This window comes from Chelonia mydas, chromosome 1 (assembly GCF_015237465.2).
Source record: "Chelonia mydas isolate rCheMyd1 chromosome 1, rCheMyd1.pri.v2, whole genome shotgun sequence".
In the NCBI taxonomy this organism is placed as follows: domain Eukaryota; kingdom Metazoa; phylum Chordata; order Testudines; family Cheloniidae; genus Chelonia; species Chelonia mydas.
Genome location: NC_057849.1, coordinates 324,531,132 through 324,554,253, shown reverse-complemented (window position 1 = coordinate 324,554,253; position 23,122 = coordinate 324,531,132). Strand labels below are relative to the sequence as shown.

The 23,122-nt window shown below is 40.5% G+C and overlaps 1 protein-coding gene across 30 annotated transcripts in view; it reads left to right on the top strand.

The window, feature by feature from the left end:
• Positions 1 to 23,122, top strand: part of MAGI2 (membrane associated guanylate kinase, WW and PDZ domain containing 2) — a 1,127,025-nt gene that overhangs the window by 988,828 nt on the left and 115,075 nt on the right. For 20 of the 30 annotated variants that reach the window (XM_037889230.2, XM_043552267.1, XM_043552293.1 and 17 more), the window contains 2 exons: positions 5,407 to 5,438; positions 14,478 to 14,667. In XM_037889230.2, the coding sequence (XP_037745158.1) occupies positions 5,407 to 5,438; positions 14,478 to 14,667 (222 nt within the window). The remainder of the gene's footprint in view (positions 1 to 5,406; positions 5,439 to 14,477; positions 14,668 to 23,122) is intronic. The other 10 variants (XM_043552288.1, XM_043552300.1, XM_043552277.1 and 7 more) reach the window with 1 other exon arrangement.

The following is a 23,122-nucleotide window of genomic DNA, read 5'->3' as shown; positions in this document are numbered from 1 at the left end:
CTTCCAAACATTCATGTGAAAAGGTCTGTGCAGTGCTTGAGACAGATTGGCACAGGAAGCCATATGCAGGGAGGCTTTTATATGACAAAAAGGCAAGAAGCCCAGCACAAGCTAATGGACAAAAACAATGCTATTATCATCAATGCGTCGAGTGCTGTGGAATGAAGATGATGTAACTTAAACATTCCCTGCTTTATTTGAGAGGGTCTTGTCTTTGAGACATTAAAGTTCTTTCCTTCAGCCTACTGTTACCCAGTCAATTGTGGAAATTTATTAACTATTTATGTCCTCCAGTTTAATTATATGAATAGGTCTTTCACAAAGACCAATGAAAGCCACATCGGTGTCCAAAAGACCTTGCTCCTTGACAACTTCCACAGTAGTTGCTTAGACTTTCTGAGGAATAAATAAAGGTTTTTTTAGAAATTGTTTTCTCTCATGTTTAAAAAAGAATAATGGAGACAGAAAGGAACCCGAATGGGGACCATAGCATCATACTCATAACCATATCCATAACCAACAAAGTTGATGTCCAATTTCATGGCAGAACTGGCAGCAAGTTACATGTACAGCAGCATATTACTGGGATTATGTACAGTGTGAGAGGACCTTCACTGAAATAGGATGCAATCTTGCAAACACTGCGAAGCCTACTGGTGAGATTGCTTCTAAGAAATTAAATTGTTCTCAGTCATTACAGACCAATGTGTAAAACGTACAATCCGTAAGCAAATTTTCTTATGAATGACCTAATTAAAATGTACATTAAACAACACAGTAAAATAAAAATGAATGTAACGTGATTTGTTTTTTGTTATAGGATATCTCCATCAAAAAAGGAGAAGCATAAGAGACTGAAGCTGGAATTTGCCTTTGTCTCCAAAAAGAAAAAATATCCATAAAGATGTACAGTTTCCCAGAAAGATTTTTAGTCTCAAGTTCCTGTTGTATTATTGGGATTCTCTATTGCAGTTAAATCTCAGAAGTGGTTCAGATCTGATTTTTAGACATGTTTCGAGAAGGCCTATTGTGAAGTGGATAGTGGGAGACAGTAAAGGAGACCTGTCAAAAATCTGTAAAATTCCAACTTTTTGTCAATGCATTATGAGATAATTCTCTCTGAATTTTTTAAAGCATTTTTTGCACACCTTCTAAAATCACTCATCTTATTTATTAATATATTGTGGCTTGTCTAGTTAAAACCAAAAAGGAGAGAACTTTACATTGGTTTTGAATGTCAGTTGTTAATAGTTTAACACAACTTACGTTGATCACTGTTTTAAAATATCATCATTTTCCCAAAGTTACCATTGAATGGCAAAAGATAGCACATTTATTTCCCTGTGCTTAGAATATCATAACCACTGTGCTTGGTGAACATGTTATTTGATTTTCCTGCCAATTAGTTTGTGATCTAGTAGTTCTGGCTGTTCTTTATCAGAGGTATCTGATCCTGGTCTCCATCATGACAATTGTAATTCAGGTTTTGGGACTGCTTTTAACAAAAGTGTCAATAATTGAATGCAAGAGAAATGGGACTCTTCTGGAAATGAATCCATAATCTTGCACTGGGAGCCTGTTACTAGTGGGAATAGTTATCAAGCCATCCTTCCCCTAGATGTCAGGTCAGTAGAAAGATAATCAAGTCAGTGGGTGAGTGTGGAGAAGGAGAAGCCACCAATGAGAACACACAGGCCTACCCAAACGTTTTGCTTTTTTCAGACAGGCCTGACTTTTCCGTTGGCTTTTATAGTCTCATCTTCCAAAAGCACTTATATTCCCAGTTGTCAATGGTTTTCCCACCTTAGGTGGGAGAGGCTGCACACTAGTTTTATGAAGTCTCACCCAAAATTGGCATCTAGTTAGACATAAGCTTGTTAGAAGGTCAAACCAGACTGCAGTTCCTGAAGGCTGCAAGGAACTTTGATCTGAGAAAAGTTTCATTCCTGTCTCTAAATCGTTGTTGGACTTACGCCAGAGTCTGCCAGGGCTGAGCCCTGCTTGTTCAAGAAAGGGTCCCACTATCTCTTGTGATGAAAGTTCACAACATTAAATGAAACAGCACAGGTAATTCAAGAAGGAGTGTAGTACTATGATGGGAGATCAAGCTAAATGAGAGTGCACAGGTCCCTCCGCCCCCAACAATAGTTCTGGCTGCTGGAGTCCAATGCTGCTGAGTATGTAGAAGTTTATACATTGGGTACAGCAGTATTCCTTCAGATTAATGTGACGTGTCCTGTGCCATCAGGTAAACTCATGTGGCAAACTCATACAATTTGCAGGTAATTCTTCTGCAGAGCACGCTTTAAAAAGTAATCTATGGGTCAGATCCTCAGATATATTTCATGAGCACAAAAGCAAAGGTCAGCTACCAATGGTCCCAAGGGATCAAGACAACAGCCAAATATCTGTGGATTGTAAAGAGCTATGGCCACACCGCCTGTTCCAGCAGAAGGGAAGCTATGTTGCTAGAGCTGCTATGCTGATTCTGTGCCACAACAGGATCCACTTTATATTGAGGTGAGATTCCTGGGCCTGGATTTGCTAGCTGTATCAGACTCTACTGGCTTTGTGGCACATAATGGCTGCACACATGTCAGGGTAGGGTCCTAAAATTCTACAGAAACACAGCAGTGAAACTGTATCATACAGACTGGACCATGAGACATCCTATGGCAATGCATTCCATCACTTAATTAGGTGTTGCGTGAATAAGTATTTCCTTTTATTGGTTTTGAATGAGGACCTTGGCATTTGTGAAGGCTAACGGCATTTTGGGCTGTATAAGTAGGGGCATTGCCAGCAGATCGAGAGACGTGATCATTCCTCTCTATTCAACATTGGTGAGGCCTCATCTGGAGTACTGTGTCCAGTTTTGGGCCCCAAACTACAAGAAGGATGTGGCAAAATTGGAAAGAGTCCAGCGGAGGGCAACAAAAATGATTAGGGGACTGGAACACATGACTTATGAGGAGAGGCTGAGGGAGCTGGGATTGTTTAGTCTGCAGAAGAGAAGAATGAGGGGGATTTGATAGCTGCTTTCAACTACATAAAAGGGGGTTCCAAAGAGGATGGATCTAGACTGTTCTCAGTGGTAGCAGATGACAGAACAAGGAGGTTTAGGTTGGATATTAGGAAAAACTTTTTCACTAAGAGGTGGAATGGGTTACCTAGGAAGGTGGTGGAATCTCCTTCCTTTGAGGTTTTTAAGGTCCGGCTTGACAAAGCCCTGGCTGGGATGATTTAATTGGGGATTGGTCCTGCTTTGAGCAGGGGATTAGACTAGATGACCTCCTGAGGTCCCTTCCAACCCTGATATTCTATGATTCCGTGATTCTATGATTCGTACGTTGCAGTCTATGCAACAAGTCTCCATGCTGAGTTTAAGTGCAAATGTTTTTAGTTTTGATTGAATGTGTGATTTTTTTTAAAAAACACCTCTGTTTGTTGTATTTGTCATTTATTTTTGTCAATAAATACTTGTATGTATTTTTATTATATGTTTACTTGAGGCAGGGCAGCTAAAATGCACTTTTGGTCAGAAAATTGACTATGGACAGTAAATTTCTATGGGGTGAGTTTTGCCCTTTTTTGAATAGCTGTAATTTTCATTGAAGACAATTCATGGGTATTGCACTAGTGCAAATGATGGTAGAATGTTACCTTTCTAGATATTTCCAGAACATCCAATCACCAGTAACTAGGTATAAGATACCTGGCACATCTTGCTCAACAGATCTTCTTGTGTATTCCAAGTCTCATCTTAGCTTTCTGATGAAAATAGGTGTTTACTACCTTTGGCTCCTGTCTGTCATGCAGAGCAGCAACAAGCAAGAAAGAGTGAGCTGGATTCTGTTCTGGCATGTACATCATCTAAAGAATTGCTAGCTAAGCTTCAGTTACAGCATCTTTAATACTGGAGCTGATGAGGGAACCAGAACTATACAATTTGTCTTTCGTACCTCAGCTTCAGTTTACGGGGGGGAATCGTTTTCATTTGTAAACTCAGCATCTTTTATATGAAAGCTATAGACAAACAGTAAACATGACACACACACATACACACCCCATCTTTTGGGAATCTTACTTCACAAATAACAGTTGCCATACAGTCAATGGCTTTCTGCCACAAATTCAAGAATTTCTTTGCTCCAAATTTTATCACATCTATGGGCAGTTGAAATGACCCAATGACCACAGAATCCTAGGGGCCTTGACTATCATGTTCAGATGTAACTCCTATTGTATTTTGTTTATGGATACGTTTCCCTGCGGGTCTATTGTTTTAATTCAGTTTAGCTGTTTCCTTGGTGCTCTTTAGAGAGAGAAATAGTTAAGGTAGTGCTATCATCATAATTCATTATTTGGAGAATATTTTCTGAAGGGCAGAGGCCCAGTCTCTCTTTGAGTGACCTCAGTTTGAGCCTGTATTTTTCCCCCCACAAAATGAATTGTGCCTCTGACTACCTGATTTTAGCTTGTAAGCATGGAGTTAGAGATGTATGTACTCAGATTTACAACCACAAGCAAATTACACGTACAATTTTTTTGGATGAAAATTGAGCCTGCAAAAGAAAAGTTACCCTTTTGAAAATTTGTCCATCTATTCTTTTAAATTTTGGTTTTTTACCAGATTTATTTATTCATTTTGTAGCTAAAATTCTTTTGCACATGGTGCTGCATATAAAGCAACTATCCATGTTTTCAACATACATTTTAGGTGATCTAGTTTTATGACAAGGACATGTCAGGTTTTAAATACTGGTAAGCAGAAGTCATAATGACTCATTAAGTTGAGTCACACACCAATAACCAGGAAAATAAATAATTTGGTTAAAAGAAGCACTAGTATCTGACCAGCAGCTTTTATTTCTGTAGGGGGAGGAACAAAATAAAAGAACAATCATTAACTTGTGGAGTTGTATTTTTGTGAACCATATTGATTAAATAGTACTTTTTCTTCAGTGTTTCTTTATACTTGCAAATTGAAACCAGTCTTTCCTTATTAGGCTTTATTTTAACAAAAATTTTGAATAGCTACTTTACTATGTTTGATTCTTTGAAATAGATGATTTGGAGCTTTATCTGACGCTGACTGAAGCCATTAGGAGTCTTTCCATTTCCTTGAGTGGGCACTGGATAGGAGTTTTATCCATTTAAGCCTGCTACCTTTGAAGACAATGGCTAGACTCCTGTAGACTTCACTTGCTTTTATTTAGATAGAAATTAGATCCTTCAGGATGCATCTCCCCTCACCATGTGTATGTAATCCTCATGAATGCTACTATAAATTACAGGCCTGCATCAAAAGGGAAGAATAGACCACACAGTGCCTGTACCATTATATATTTCATAGTAAAGTGATATGACAGAAAGATTCACTAATATTTTTTTTCTTTATTTCAGGTTTCTTTTCTCCATGGAAAACTCCAAAGCCTGTAAGTTCTCTTTCAAAATTACACTTGTTTGAATTCATATGATTACTATCATTATAAAGCAAATTTCTTCAGGATTTTATCGACTTGTATGCCATAAATAACATTACATTTACATTTCTCCACTATATGGTTGACTTTAATGCCCTGTAAAATAAATAAATAACTAATAGATCACGAAATTTAACCCCTCATTGTATACCATATTCTATTTTTATTTTTAAATGAATTCTTTCAAATGAAAATGTCAGTACCAAACACATTTCATTAACAGATCTGCATCTGTTTCCCCCCCACACACACACACTTTTAAGAAAAGCAGACTCTTATGAATTTGTATATGAGTAATACTAATTATTAGGATTATAAGATATGAGGTTACTTAAGGCATCATATAGGCAATAAAAATTCATCCTTCTAATTACTGTTTTGAGAATATGTGCGAGAGTGAATTTGTCTTCCAATGCCAGCATTTATGTAATGGGATTACTGTGAAACTATGAAAAAAGATTGCAAACAAACATTGTATTTATTATATTGATCCCCAGTTTTCCTACTATATCATTTTGTTATAGCTGTGTCAGCATCCCCAATATCAAAATATTTTAAACCACTATTTTTGCCTATTTCTGTTGTCTGTCTAGCTTGTCTATTTAGACCGTAAGCTCTTCAGGGCAGTGACTGTCTCTCACTGTGTGTTGTGACAGGGTCAGGCCAGATGGCTACAAAAGAGTGGTCGAAGGTAGATACATTAGTTCCAGGTTACGCAGGTCCCTTTTTCCTGGGTAAAATAACAGGGACTATTCCAGAACGCTCAGGAACTTTCTAGAACTAATTAAGGCAGGCAGGCTAATTAGGACACATGTAGCCAATTGGGAAGCTGCTAGAATTAATTAAGGCTAATCAGGACACCTGGTTTAAAAAGGCTCTCACTCCAGTTAGTGAGGTGCGCGCAAGGAGCTGAGAGTGAGAGGACATGCTGCTGGAGGAGTGAGGAGTACAAACGCTATCTGGCATCAGGAGGAAGGTCCTGTGGTGAGAATAAAGAAGGTGTTGGGAGGAGGCCATGGGGAAGTAGCCCAGGGAGTTGTAGCTGTCACGCAGCTGTTCCAGGAGCCACTGTAGATAGCTGCAATCTATAGGGCCCTGGGCTGGAGCCCGGAGTAAAGGGCGGGCCCGGGTTCCCCCCATCCCTCCAACTCCCTACCTGATACCAGAGGCGTTGACCTGGACTGTGGGTTCCACCAGAGGGGAAGGTCTCTGACCTGTTCCCCGATCTACTAGGTGGATCAGCAGAGACTGCAGGGATTGTTCTTCCTTTTCCCCATGCTGGCCAAAGATGAGGCTAACTGAGTGAACGGCAGATTTGAGCCATGAAAGTGGCCAAACTGAGGGCTGCCGTGAACCTCTGAGGAGAGCAAATCCTCCAATAAGCACAGGACCCACCAAGGCAGAGGAGGAACTTTGTCACAATGTGTATATATTGCACAGCAAACTGGGCCCTTGATTCCTGGTTTGGGGCCTCTAAGTGCTATTGCTGTATTGCTGGCTGTATTTTAAAGAATCCTTATTGAGGTTACAGGGACAAACCATCCCGATGTCTAGAAAGAATAGTAAATATGGCAGGCGACCAGCTTGGCTTAACAGTGAAATCCTTGCTGATCTTGAATACAAAAAAGAAGCTTACAAGAAGTGGAAGATTGGACAAATGACCAGGGAAGAGTATAAAAATATTGTTCGGGCATGCAGGAGTGAAATCAGGAAGGCCAAATCACACCTGGAGTTGCAGCTAGCAAGCGATGTTAAGAGTAACAAGAAGGGTTTCTTCAGGTATGTTAGCAACAAGAAGAAAGTCAAAGGAAGTGTGGGCCCCTTACTGAGTGAGGGAGGCAACCTAGTGACAGAGGATGTGGAAAGAGCTAATGTACTCAGTGCTTTTTTTGCCTCTGTCTTCACAAACAAGGTCAGCTCCCAGACTACTGCACTGGGCAGAACAGCATGGGGAGGAGGTGACCAGCCCTCTGTGGAGAAAGAAGTGGTTCGGGACTATTTAGAAAAGCTGGATGAGCACAAGTCCATGGGGCCGGATGCGCTGCATCCGAGAGTGCTAAAGGAGTTGGCGGATGTGATTGCAGAGCTATTGGCCATTATCTTTGAAAACTCATGGCGATCCGGGGAAGTCCCAGACGACTGGAAAAAGGCTAATGTAGTGCCCATCTTTAAAAAAGGGAAGAAGGAGGATCCTGGGAACTACAGGCCAGTCAGCCTAACCTCAGTCCCTGGAAAAATCATGGAGCAGGTCCTCAAGGAATCAATTCTGAACCACTTAGAGGAGAGGAAAGTGATCAGGAACAGTCAGCATGGATTCACTAAGGGCAAGTCATGCCTGACTAATCTAATTGCCTTCTATGACGAGATAACTGGCTCTGTGGATGAGGGGAAAGCGGTGGACGTATTGTTCCTTGACTTTAGCAAAGCTTTTGACACAGTCTCCTACAGTATTCTTGCCAGCAAGTTAAAGAGGTATGGGCTGGATGAATGGACTATAAGGTGGATAGAAAGTTGGCTAGATTGTCGGGCTCAACGGGTAGTGATCAATGGCTCCATGTCTAGTTGGCAGCCGGTATCAAGTGGAGTGCCCCAAGGGTCGGTCCTCGGGTCGGTTTTGTTCAATATCTTCATAAATGATCTGGAGGATGGTGTGGATTGCACCCTCAGCAAGTTTGCAGATGACACTAAAGTGGGAGGAGAGGTAGATACACTGGAGGGTAGGGATAGGATACAGAGGGACCTAGACAAATTGGAGGATTGGGCCAAAAGAAATCTGATGAGGTTCAACAAGGACAAGTGCAGAGTCCTGCACTTAGGACGGAAGAATCCCATGCACTGCTACAGACTGGGGACCGAATGGCTCTGCAGCAGTTCTGCAGAAAAGGACCTAGGGATTACAGTGGACGAGAAGCTGGATATGAGTCAGCAGTGTGCCCTTGTTGCCAAGAAGGCCAATGGCATTTTGGGATGTATAGGTAGGGGCATTGCCAGCAAATCAAGGGACGTGATTGTTCCCCTCTATTCAACATTGGTGAGGCCTCATCTGGAGTACTGTGTCCAGTTTTGGGCCCCACACTACAAGAAGGATGTGGAAAAATTGGAAAGAGTCCAGCGGAGGGCAACAAAAATGATTAGGAGACTGGAACACATGACTTCTGAGGAGAGGCTGAGGGAACTGGGATTGTTTAGTCTGCGGAAGAGAAGAATGAGGGGGGATTTGATAGCTGCTTTCAACTACCTGAAAGGGGGTTCCAAAGAGGATGGATCTAGACTGTTCTCAGTGGTAGCTGATGACAGAACAAGGAGTAAGGGTCTCAAGTTGCAGTGGGGGAGGTTTAGGTTGGATATTAGGAAAAACTTTTTCACTAGGAGGGTGGTGAGACACTGGAATGCATTACCTAGGGAGATAGTGGAATCTCCTTCCTTAGATATTTTTAAGGTCAGGCTTGACAAAGCCCTGGCTGGGATGATTTAGTTGGGGATTGGTCCTGCTTTGAGCAGGGGGTTGGACTAGATGACCTCCTGAGGCCCCTTCCAACTCTGATATTCTATGATTGCAATACAAATAATAATAATAATAATTTTAATATACTTTCAAGCATTGATAGGTTGGTCATCTGTTCTGTTTTTCATTATTGTGACTGTTCATCTGATGACCTGTGAGGCTAGATCATGGCACATTGAACAGCTCCTGAAATAACCTCTGGAGTCTGTGAAACATCATTAGGAGTGAGGTGAAGATTTGATGCTACTCCATCAGATTGTTTCAATTTGTGATGATTTCAATGTATTGTGATAAAAGTTGGATGCAATGTGCTGGCCTGAATCACACTATGTTGTGACATGAGTTTGTCCATTGATCTAAATAACATAAGTGAGAAGTATAGTCTGGATTGAAGTGTATTACACAAGCTCTTTTAGGAGTAAATGTTGTAGGAGGCAGGAAATTTAAAAAATTAAAAAAACCCGTTTCAATGTTTTCAGAATTCATAAGTGTATAGTGTGCTTAAAAATGAATTAAAACTATATTTGGAAAGAGCTGTTGGGAAGTGAGTGTCTAGTTGCAGCATCTTGAATTTGGTGTAATGCAGGAATATGAAGTGCAAGTGTCTCCACATAGTTCTGCATAGTTTACATTTCAACCATGTGATGGGACAAACTCCAGCCGCAGTAGGCTGGTCAGGGCTGTTCTGGAACATTTTTTAGGGTTGTACTGTCTGTGAATAGAGCAGCTGAGCCAATCAGGATATTGCTGAACTACAGCGTCACCCTAAATCAACGCAGAGTGACCAAAATCTTGACCCATTCACGTTTAAGTTCATGACTATGACTCCCAACAATGTCCATCACTTGTCACTTTCACTGTTCCCCCATTGCTGCAGGGTTTATTGGATTAGATTGTCAAAGGTTGCATGGGAATTCATTTAAAGTGGATAAGCAATTACGCACACTCTCTCGGCCAGCAAGACCATTTCAGGGTAAAACTGAGACAACTGAAGGACTTGCTGGCTGCAGATTTGTTTTCAGAGTGACCATCTCTTAGACCAGTTGCCAGGCTAATGAATTTGATCTGCCCAGCCAGAGCTCTGTTAGCCAGGGTGTTTCACAATACATCCTGTAGGCCTTCATGGCTACTATAGGAGTGCAGAGAGAATAGCTCACCAACCATACTTTGAGCTGAAAAGCAATCCCTTACTCAACCTGTTTCCACAATCCCACCACAAGGGGGAGAAGGGGTTGGGCTTGTGGGGAGGCCTTTTTTATACCCTGCTTTTAGATCAATTTTATTTCTATTCATTTTCTCATTTTGAAAGGTAGTTCTTTGTTTCTCTGGTTCTTTCAAAGAGATTATAAAAATAAGAACGCAATTAGGTATAATATTTCTTTAGCTAGCTAGTTAGATAGCTAGCTACATAGATTCCTATCTTTCTGTTTCATAATGATAAGTTGTTTGATTTCACTAGTTTCTTTCCTCAGTGGGGGCAGAACTGAATTTAGTGCTCCATTGATCAGGGTTCAGACCATTATTTTGCTTGATCACGAAGCACTTGTCTTAACTGAGGTACCTGTCTGTCATCTTTTCTACACTGGCTTTGTCTCTTTCGTCATTTTTCCTACAATTTTCAGGCTTTGTCTTTACTAATCTTGGAAGTTGGACATTCTTGACAAAAGGCAGATGCATTTCTCTGTGATTCGGAAGGCTGAAATGCTGTGCACAGCTCTTCCTTGACCTGAATGGCTGGGCATGGTAGTCATTTCAAAGAACTACCTTTCAGCTTAATGAAGTTTTTTATCAGTTTCCTACATTGAGCCTCATATGGGCCTCTTCACAAAGCACTTATGTGCATTATCTTTAGTGTTGGTGGTAAATTTTCCATTGAAACTGTTTTATTACGGAAAACAGTGGGTTTTGACTACACATATTTTTTAGTGAAAAGAGTCTGCTTTCCACAGAAATTTTTGATTTTTTTTGTCAAAAAAAGAATGCTCAAAACCCAAAACATTTTCAGTTGTCAAATGAAAACTGAAATATTTCAATTTAGATATAACACTGTTGTGCCTCATGGAATTTGTAGTTTTTGTTGCTTAGTTTCCCCATTGTACTCATGGGCTCGGCTCTCCAATTGGATTACATCTACCATGTTACACCATTGCCAGACATTCCCATAATGCACCACCTCCATTCACTAAAATAATACACCATGGTGCCTCATGAGAGATGAAGCCCAGCCCAGCTTATAGAAGAGAATGGAAGCATGAGGCATCCAAACGACAACTCTCATGAGACACAGCAGTAGCATTTCCAATCAAACAATTTCAGTTTTGGGGGGAAAAAATTCAAAATCTTTTTTGTTGTTGTTGTTGTCGTTTTCATCAACATTTTTCACAGGGGAAAAATGCTCTTTTCTGACCAGCACAAATTATCTCTGATATTTTGTCTGGCTAGCTTCTGGATAGGAGCCAGCTGCCTTCATATTTGTTGAACCTACCTTTGCAAAAGGAGAGATTGACTCCTTTCTAGATGGAACAGAAGAGAGACATAGCACTGAGTATCCAAGTTAGGAATACATGAAATGTCTTGAATTGCTGCTTGACATAATATGCCTTGCTGAAACATAGTATTATGGAATATAGAGAATTCGTAACAGTATGTTGACTCATGACTTTCAGTACAAATTTAACTATGTAGCCACTACATATAAGGATCAGGTCCTCAAAAGGTATAAAACATTGTAGCTCCATCTGGCCCAAGATTTGTGTCCTGTCGATTTTGAAGACCACCTTTCTGTGGAAATACTAGCTCAGGAGTTTGAGATCAGCTGACACACTCCAGCTAATGACCACTACATGTATTTATTTGGAGAGTGCTCTTTACTCCGAAACTTTACTCCTCACACTCTTTCTAGGAAAGAGTCTGACTTTGCTATCTTCAGGATATATTGCAAAGCATACCTGCTAAACCAGGGTGTAGGTTGAGGGTGTAGGTTGAAAGAAGGAATGGAGTCGGTGTTCATAGGTTAGACTCATTGTATAACTCTAGTAATCTTCCTTTGATGCCATTTGCAGTAAGGGATTGCTGACACAGCTTCAGTCCCTAGCAGGGTACATGGAGTGGCACTACTTTGATGGTTCCTTTTCAGGATTTGTCTTCATTAGACATTTTTTTTATTTTTATTAATTGATTGCCAATTAACTTAAGTCAGCTCACATGTTTGTACATGCTAGCCTGGGCACTTAACGAGTGCTCGCTCCATGCTTGTGGTGTATCTAGACTAGCACATACAAATGTGTTACTTAACAACTTCATCGGGCATCGCAGAATTAAATTTTTGTTTTTTTATAATTTCAATGGATAATATCAATCTTTATTTTTTTTAGCATTTTTAAATATTGTTGATTTACATTTTCACAGTTGCAGGAAATTATGGGGGGTATCAGACAATAGTTATTTATTGACAATAGATGCTGAGTATCAAAAAGTTAAAGCTTTATAATTGTCAAAATCACATGTCAAAATATACAAAGTAAATAACTTTAAACCAAACTCAGAATTTTCCAGCAGCATTTTTCTTACATATGTACAGAATACACTATGATTCTGTCAGATGGGAAATGAGAAACCTACAGAAGATCTTTACATTCATTTGGAAAATAAAATGAGCAATTGGATCAAACAAGTAATGTTGTTAGTTAAAACTTCCTTCAGGACATTACAAGCAACTCTGGAAAGATTCCTCAGAAGGAACTTTCTCTAATCAAACCATTAACACTGTTTTTACTCACTAGAATACCTGACAGTCATCGGTCATTCCAAAGGGGATTAAGGACCTTCATTTGTTGTGATTTAATTCTGAAGTGCTTTTAAGAAACTAAAGTCACATGATAAAATAGTTTACATAGTGTAAACATATTTTATATAAAATATGTTCCTGTACATAGTGTAGTTGGCCTATCTTTACATTTCAGTTATCACTGATGGAAATATTTTTTCATTAGTTTGTGTGTGTGATGAAATCGACATTTGCCAATAAAAATCTAATCCCTCCAAGCCTAAACTTAATTAGTAATCAGTTGTTTCAAATAAAAACTCTAGTGCAGACATATCCTTAGAGATACCAGAAGGTAAAATCCAAGGGCCATCTCCTGCAGGATACCATTGCAGCATATATTATCCCCACTCTTGTTCGTTGTGTATTTGAGGCCTTGCCACTAGGAAGTGTCAGTGAGGAACCCTGGACTTCAGTGCCTTCAACATATGACACATTGCTGTGTATCTCCATCTTGTCTAAACTGTCTGGAGGAATTGAATAACCTACCCAGTGTGGTACTTGGATGAGAACTAACTCTCTCAAACTCTATCTAAATAAGACTGGATATGTTTTAGGTGGAAGGAAGAAACCAGAAGAAATGACAAGGATTATATCAAACCCCTGGATTGAGGGAGAATCCTCACTTTTCATTATTCATCTTTGAAATTTGAAGGTGTTATTAAAGCTTTCACTGCAACTGGATGTTCAAGTAATAGATGTGCCCAGACTACTCTTTTTCATTGGTCTTTGTCTAAAAAGATGCAACCCTTTTTGCCAGTGCAGCTCTCCTTACAGTAATCCAAGCCTTTCTAATGACTACTGTCATGCACTCTACATAAGTTGCACATTGGGATCAATCAGATAATTAGGTTCATGGAGAATGTATCTACTTGCCTGTTAAGAAGTGCTTCATGCTTAAGGCATTGCTTAAGATGTTGGTTTTAACCTATAAATCTTGGTGGGCCTAATTCAAAAATTCTTAGTCACACTGAGTGGCACTTATCTACGTGAGTTGCCTCACTGAAGCAAATGGGTCTCTGAGTAAGTGTCACTCAACCTGAGTAGTATTGCAGAATGGGGTCCCAAATAGTGAGGTTCTCAGCTGCCTGAGAGATCACCGTTCTCTTTGTGTGACAAAGATGCAGCTGTCATTGGGTTAAGGGCCTCTGGTTTAAAATAGAGGGATTTGGTAGTAAGGAGCCTTTGGTGTGGAATCCTCCAATTTTGAAATTACTGCATCCCCATTTTGGTTGGACAGACTCAATTAGCCTTCAGGGAATACTGGAAAGCTCATCCGTTTCCCTTTGATTTCCTAGCAGGGTGGGAATGAGGCACAATCAGACAAGGAAGGCTTTGTACATATGTGATGGGTACATTAAATAGTTAGGAAAGACGTGGGTTTTTTTTAAGTTGTAGCTGTTTCTTCATTTGTTGTGTATTTTGATATATCTATACACACCAAAACCTTGGAATAAGAACTTTTAATTTAATGGAAGTAACTTTAAAATAATATTTAGAGCTCCTTTCATCCCCAAAGATACCCAGAAGATTTTCTAACTTTACAAAGTATATGTATATCTATCACACTTGTAACTGAAGCCACTTTCTCTCGAGTGTTTGAAGTAATTATGGTTTGTGAAAAGATGTTTAATCTTTTATTTTCTGTATATATTTATTACAGATGATGGAGCGATGGGAGAATCAAGGCAGCCCTCAGACCAGTTTATCTGCTCCAGCTATACCACAGAGTATTCCCTTTCCACCCACCCTTCACAGGAGTTCATTTCCTGATTCAACAGAGGCCTTTGATCCAAGAAAACCCGACCCATATGAGCTATATGAGAAGTCAAGAGCTATTTATGAAAGTAGGCGTAAGTGAAAGCCCTGTTCACCCTGCTGAGCATTTAATAATTTTAAGCATTTGCCTATGAATGTGTCAAGGCTGACATATTTTACGTAATTATATCTATTGTAGTTTAAAGCAACCCACATATGGAATCAATTATTGCATAGTATTAAAAATTATTCAAACTCTACCTTGATACATTTATCCTAAAATTGTCTAAATTTTACACATTTACGCTTTGGCTTTCACACAAGTTTGTTTTCTTGCTATTACCCCTCCCCTGTTCTGAATCGTAAGTCCTCAGAGAAGAACAGTATACATCAAAGTATCTTCTTTGTCGTTATTTGACAAGGTGATGCAAATTTACCATTAAATTGTTCTGCTTATTCTTACCCTTAGATTGAAGTTTAAAAAGAAAACTTTTGATTGGTTGGTTTTACATATAGTAACTTTCTGCTAGTTATTATACTATACTTGCTGCTAAAAATCCACTAACCAGTAATACCTGAAGACTTATCGAAAACAAAACTGTCTCCAAGATTCTCATCCTTATTTTCTTTTTTCGAGTTCTTAAGGAATATATTGCATGTATTCCACATCAAGCAAAATATGTTTTTATCCCATCTATATTTGCTCCCATAGCCTTTTAAATAAAAATTGTATACTGTATGTAAAAAAGAGCTCTTAAATTAAGAACAAAATTTAAATATTATATGCTATTCTTCAAGTTTTTTGTTCTTATAGTCATATCTTATGCTTGTATATAGCACCTTTCACTTTGAAGGCTCTCAAACTAATGTATAAATTATGTGCAAAATATTGCACTAAGTTACACTGGCATAGATCCTGATTAACTCCCTTGCCATCAGTTTGGCCCTGTGTATTGGAGATGCAACAAAGTTCAGATTCAGGAACAAACTTTTACAAAGTTTGGGAGTGCCTGACTTAGTTTAGTTTCAGAACCACCTCTACTATATGTCACTAAAGTAAGGGAATTGTTTCAATCACTATTGATATAAAGCCACTTTGAAGTGAAATGTGATAACTCAGTAAATACTCATGAAATCTGTGTTCAGAACATTACATATAAATATCTGAAGGAGCAGAAAGAGAAAGAGAGAATTTAAATTATGTCATTATCTAGTGATTGTGTCAAAGTACCCTGAAGTAGCCCTGTCTCGTCTAAAATCAGTGATCTGGAAATAAGATGTGCATTTCTCAATCGTGCAGCATAATTACACACAAGGATAATCTGCACTAAATTCCTTACCCTTCCTCCCCAAATTCAATGACCGACTCTCTCCATTCTTTGGCACTGTGTTACTTTGTCACCATTCTTCCATCATCCAGGCCCATGACCTGGGAGTTATCTTTGACAATTCTCTCTTCATTGATGTACACACCCAGGCTGTGCTCAAATCTTGCTACCTCTTGCATAATAACTTCTCTAAGAGCCAACTTCATCTTTCTGTCCACAGAGCTGAAACTCTTGTATAGACCCTTGATTACTGAGACCGTCTCCTCTCTGGCCTTTCTTATGCCCACATCACACCCCTACACTCCATTGAAAATGCTGCTGCCAAAATCATTTCCCTCACCAATCATTCTGTATGTTTTATCCAGATGCCTTCTCTGGCTACCCCTCTTCCAATGTATCAGGTTCAACCCTTCAAGGCATTTCACATCTCTGCCCTTCCCTTATCCTCTGTTCTTGTCTCTTACCATACCACTCACCATCCCCTCCACTTAGCCAAGGATGTTAGCTTTGACTGCTCCCTACCCTGCTCCTCCCAGTACCATCATTGCACTTTCTTCCACATAGCTCCATATGCTCAGTACAAGTTTCTGAAGTGATCCATAAAGCCACTACTCTCTCTTCCACCAAATTCTTTCTCTATGTAATCTGTTTCTTCTGTGCCACATCCAAAAAACTGTCCAATTAGTAATGGATAGGTTATGGATAGTTGGGTATAGTTGAGTTGAGTATTTATTACACAAAATGACAAACAGTGGGCCTGATAAACATGTAATGGAGTGGGGAGTTGCCTCAGTGTATAGAAAATTATACATAGTTTGATTGTGTCTTTCTCCTCTCCACTCTTTGAGATTTTTCACCCAGCTATGGCCCTTTTTGTGATTCTACAGCCGGTGAAGAATTTCTCAAGTACAGGCCTTGCACAGGACCATCTTTGGATATCCTGTGCACTTTCTCATGCAAGCCCTGGCATATAGGCCTGTAGCACTTTGTGCATTCTTAGTAACCCATCAGTAACCTGGGAGTTTGAAGCCACTTTTGTCCCCACTTCCCCAGCATTGCAAGAGAAGCAGCACAGAATCTCACCCTTTGTATTTTGCTTGTCTTCGTAGGCCAGTTTCAAAAATTGGTGCCTAAGGTTGGGCTCCCAAGTTCATATATAGGCACCTAAATAACTGGCCTTGATTTCAGAAGTGCCGAATATCCAGCATATATGGATTTGAGAATTTAATTTAATTTTAGGCATCCGTTTTTGAAACTTTTGTCTTTAGATTATAAACTCTTTAGGGCAGGAACTGTGTGTTCCTGTGCATATGTGGACAGAGCCTACCATCTTGTGGCTGTTACTTCAATACTGATAATAAATATTAATTAATAATCCAATCTCTTTCACTGTTCTGAAAAGTTATTCTCGATTGAACCTCCTGGCAGGAGTATTTGTTGAAATTGCACTTGAGCTTCTACCTACACTCGTGAGAAATACATACTGTTTTGAAAACTGTTTGAAAATGTGGGTCAGTTTGATTGCAGTGTGGACTAAGACAGGGAGATTTGAGAAAAGAGTTAGTGGAGCCATATTTGAACAAAGTTTGCAAACCGTTTTTAAACATGACTCTCTCTCAGGGCTTTAGTGGGAAAAAAAGAAAAGAAAAAGAATGTCAGTGCTGATATGTTATTCTCCAAAGTGCTGTCTTCTGAGGAAGACTCTAAAGAGATGTGAAAGTAAAAAGGGAGTGCCCATCATTACCAAGTATTTTTGGTAACTCAGCATTGCTGCTCAAAATATATTTGACTTGATGTTCCATTTTAAGGAGAGAGCAACCCTTTGCAAATAATTGCTCCCCATATGTGTAGTTACTATAATAAATGAAGTATTTTAGCAGAGCCCTGCACTTTCAATTTAGCAGAGCCTGAGCAGCCTCTTGGGGTGAAGCCATCATGGCAAAAGGCGAAAAGTGCAGACTATAAACTGATTACTTGGCAACACTGAAAAAAATACAGTGAAAATCAGGAAATACGTAAATGGACAGTATGAGATCTGCTTTCATCTTAGGTTCCAATATGAAGAGCTCCATATTTTTGGAGCTAAATAATAGTGGAGGCAAATATCAGGATCAATTCATATTCAGCCCTGAACATGACTCAAATATGAATACAATCCAAAGTCAAGTATAAATACCAGGGTAGGGCATTTGTCCCCAAATAGGTGATTTTATACCAAGAAGGAGCTTTTCTCATCCATCATAAAAAAATCTTCTGACCCACATAATTCATGGGTGACAGTCCTTAGATTAGATTTCTAGTTCTCATTGCTCACTACTCCTTCTGCTCTGCGAGTGATTCTAATCTACCGTGTTTAGTAGCATGTGTCATGCCAGTGTTGTTCTTATCTGGGAAAGGGATAACAATCCTGGGTAGACTTTCTTGAACATATTTGTTTAAATGTTTGGTTTCACTTGAATTCTGCCCTAATGGCAATTGGAAATTATAGATAATTGTAGACAGAGACATAGAAGTCATGAACCAAAATTGAACCCAAGATGAGGCAAGCAGAGCAAGGCTATGATAACTGTACTTCCCAGTTTGCTGGGAGCATCCTGGTGTTTCATGCATCCCAGGAACAAGATATATTGAAACCAGTGTTTTCCCAAGTTTTAATTGATTCTTCTTGGCTTATGTCATCCTTCACATTTTTTTATTTAATGCTTGAGAGCTGAAAGCATGTGCATATTCCCCAATCCTAATAATGGAAAATTTCTTCCTCCCACAGTCTTACCCCCACAACTTTAAATCATTCTTCTGAGCCCAGCAGTGTCTCCATTCTTCCTGCTGTTTTAGTTCTATGGTTGTCATGGACTCAGCTCTTTAGCACTTTGAATTCATCAAGCAGATTATTCTTCCCCGCTTATTAATGTATTATGTAATAGATTCATAGATTCCAAGGCCAGGCAGGACCACTGTGATAATCTAGGCTGACCTCCTGTATAACACAGGCCATAGAACTTCTAAAATAATTCCTAGAGCAGATCTTTTAGAAAAACATCCAATTAATAATCCATAGAAACCCAACTCCAGGCCCTGCTGAAATATGTGCCTAGGATCTCATAGTTACTAGGCAGCATGGCTTAAATTCTCACAGAGTACTTCATGGAGCCCTGAGGCTCAGAGCTTCAGCCCTGCAGGAGGCACTAGGGCTCGGGGCTTCTGCCCCAGGGGAAGCGCCGGGACTCCCGCGGGTTTGAAAATATTTACCAGAGCTCTGATCCGGACATCTCTGGCTGAATTTAAACCCTGCTAGACAGGTACATTTAGCCAACTAAGCCACGCTCACTTTTAATTTAAAGGTATAGAACCAACTCAGGCCCCTGCAAAGGGTTATCTGGGATTTGAATCCAGGACCTCTCATACCCAAACGTGACTCATACCCGTAGATCAACAAACTAGCAATGTGAGAAACAAAGTGCAGGGAACCTGTTAACCAGTCAAAGGATTGTCAGCTAAAGTGGAGTTTGCAGGGGTGGGGAAGGAGTTTCAAAATAACACACACCAAGCCTCATAGCAGATGGTTGTGTCAGTTTGATACTCTTCATCATGCTTACACTTAAAGTTTAAAAGAAAATTTTAATTACATTTATAGAAAAAGCACTCATCCCAAAATAGGCTTATTTCCTCAATCTCATGGCATGACATGAAGGAAAAATGTTTTATTTTTCCCCAAAAAATCCAACTAATCCTGCTGTGGAATCATTTGGGAAGAAAGAGATCATATTCAATATTTTTTTCATATTCACAATCTGTATTTATTAGGTCAGCTCAGCTTAATATAATACTAGTACTACTTTGTATTTATGTAGCCCCTTTCATCTGAAGATCTCAAAGCACTTTATAGACACTCTCCTATGGTGACAAGATATTTGGGACCATTTCTTACTCTGATAGCTGACGAGGGAGCGTATCCAGTGGTTAGGGCAAAGTCTCATGAATCAGGCCTCCTTGGTTCCATTTCTGGCTCTGCCACCAGACTACTTAACTCATGCACCTCACTTAACTTCTCTATAGAGTATAACAGTACTTTTACTTACCCCTTTCTTACCTAGCAGAATATTTTTCTAGCCTAGGCATATGACATATCTACCTGAATTTATATGGATTTTACCACATTGATGGGATCTGTGAAACAGGGAATTCATTTTATTTTGTATTTGTATCTGAATTTTAAACTAGAATTTTAAACTAGAAACATTATTCAGCACATGTCCAGACTACAACTGTGCATGCACTGTGTGCGCATTTTATATAACAGCAAGTTTAGCAACAGAGATTAGGCAATGATAAACATGGCAAATGATCCACTACTGCAAACAGTGGTGGGCTTCATTTGATGTAATTCTGTTTAAAATAGCATGTTCATTGCTGTAGCCACCAAAATCATCAAAATCTCTTGGAAACAGCTCCACACAGCCAAAGAAAAGTCAAGAGGAGGAGATTTAGAAAGGTGTCAAAATATCCATAGAAAAACAGAAGCCTTTAATATCGTCCAAAATGTCTGACAATGTGAGGGGAAGAGGAATAAGGTGCATACTTCCTAGCATACTGCTGTAACAATTGCCTGTGTGGAGCTTGCACCCACAGATGAAATTATTACTTTGCTGCAGTAGTGTCCAGGAGATTTGCTCACATTAAACAGGAGCCCTACAGATTGTTTTTTAACGTGAGTACAATTTTAACCTGTAAGGTTTAGTTGCTTTGAAGACATTCTCTCTCTCTCCCTACTTCAGTGTAAAGAACCATATCATACCATGTACATCCCATTGATAATAATGGACGTTAAATATATGGCTCAGGCGCACCAGATGGTGGAAGGAAATTATAACTGTCTGCCATGCAGCCATTGTTATTGCTTCAGCCAGAGTGCCAACATTTTTCCCTTGTCAGGAGTTAAATGCCAGCCAATCTCCTGAATGTAACATGTCTAATTATTTTCTCACTAGAACAAAAAGATATGAAAATTAGGAGAAAATATAAAATTTGAAATAACAAAGATCAGTGAATGTTGTGGCCAGCTTAGACATGTTCTACAGTATTCACTTTTCTTTAGCACCTTCATATTTCACTTTTTCCGCACTCAACCCCAGGCTGAAATGTTATGTAAGTTCTCCCTATCCTCCCTCAGTTACTTTTGTTGAATACTGATTGTTGTAAATATACAGTTTATGAGGTACAGTTTGTCCAGCATCCCCTGCAGTAACACATCAATCAAACTCTGATGTGAAAAGTTGTCAGGACTCTCTATGGCATAATGTTCCTTGTGGTATAAACGATTTACAACAGAAATTCCATTGTACTTTAACGAAACGGTTATAGTGAAATGTTTCTTTCCAGTGGTTAGGATACATAAATGAGTCCTGTCATTTGTGTGGTGCCAAGGCTGCTGAGGTGACACAGAAATGCCAGTAGAAAGAATGTGATCAACTAGCGATAAGCTCTTATTAGAAGTGAAATGTGGACAGCTACAGTTCTGGCTTTTACTGGCAAGCCAAAAATGCCTGCTTTCTAAATCTCTCATGTGGCTTTTTCTTCTGATCAAGGTAGCAGTAATGTACTTGTCAGTTATTAAAAATCCATCATCTATAAGTGTGTGCTTGTAATGGAGTGCACTGACTTCTCATGAGCGCCCCCTTGGCCAAGTGCACACACCTGCATGCTCTCTCTCAGATTGTCTCTGCTCTGGGATAGAGCAGTGACACAGGGCTCCCTCCCTGGACACAATTACTTCACCTTCTTGGGGCTTCCTGGCTTCAGACCTGGGCCACTATAGTTCAGTTCCCCCTCTGGGGTGCCTCAGTGTCCAGGCTACTTACCCCCAGTGGCTAATGGGGGGGGGGTGTAGGGGACCCACTACTCTGGGTCCCAGCCCAGGGACCCTATAGATCGCAGCCATTGGCTGTGTCCCTTTAACTGTGTCACATGGCTTCTCTAATTCCCTGGGCCACTTCCCCACAGCCCCGCACCATTTTCACTCTTATCTCAAGGCCTTGTCCTAATGGAGTCCCAGCAACCAGCTCAGGGCTCCTTCTCGCTCCCCCCAGGCTTCTGGCAATGCTGCCCTGTTCGGGGTTCTGTAGCTCTGTCAGCCAGCTGCACACCAGCCACACTCCTAGAGCTCCAGCAAGAAACTGAACTGCCTCTGGCCCTGCAGCTCTTCTTATACTAGGCTGCTGGGCCTTGATTGGCTGTGTCCTACTCAGCCACCCTAGACAAGCTCTCTATTACCCTTTTTTGGGATGGGGGAAATCAAAGCGTTTTCACCTACAGGTTTATGAAACTTTTTCTAGGATTGGGGATTGCACTTAATTCAAGCACTTTTATTTTAAGGCAAATCCCACCCTTTCTTTCTTCTAAAGTATCACTACAGGTGCTCAGTTTGGGTTTGATTTAAAATATCAGCAATGGGGAAGATTTGCCAGACAACATTATACTGATGGAAAATATGTCACCTTGAAAGTTCCATTAATAAAGACAATGATTAGGCTCCTTGTAGTGGTCCCTTGCTCTCCAGTCTGGAGGGAGGCCACTCTGTCTCATTGTCAGGGGTGGTAGCCTTCGGGCTCGGGCTGCATCGGCGGGGCTGAGCCGTACACAGTCTATGTTTCTGGGCCCGTCTAACAGAGACAAACTCACCATGATAGTCTGGGGCTCCTGTCCCTACCTGTGGGCGGGGCAGTGCCCAGTGTAGTCTTTAGCCCACAGCCTCTCAGCTGGGGCTGACACCAGTTAACGGCTCCCAGCCCAGGCAGCCAGCAAATACACCAAGTCAATAAGCTCTACGTCTTTGGGTGGGGCTGAGCAGGGAGCAGGCTTTAGCCTCAGCTTGGGGCTCAAGCAGCCAGCAAGCGCACACATTCCTGGGGTTCAGGTAGGAGTGAGCACCCACACAGTCTACAGGTTGAGCACAAGGGTCTAGGATGCTGGCAGGGGTATTCACGGAGCACAGACCTCCTGGCCTAAGATGGGGAGTTGGCCACCCTGGGGTTGGGGTGGCAGTGGGATGCGGGCCCGCCCTATTCCACCCAGCCCAGGGCCCTAACAGTGGCAGAGTGGTCTGCCACTGGGTCGACAGGGATACAGCCACAACGCGGCCATCTAGAAGTAGTCAGCCCTGTAGCAGGCTAGTCATCGGCTGCCCCAGGCTACTTCCTACCTCCCCAGGATTTGATACCTCTGG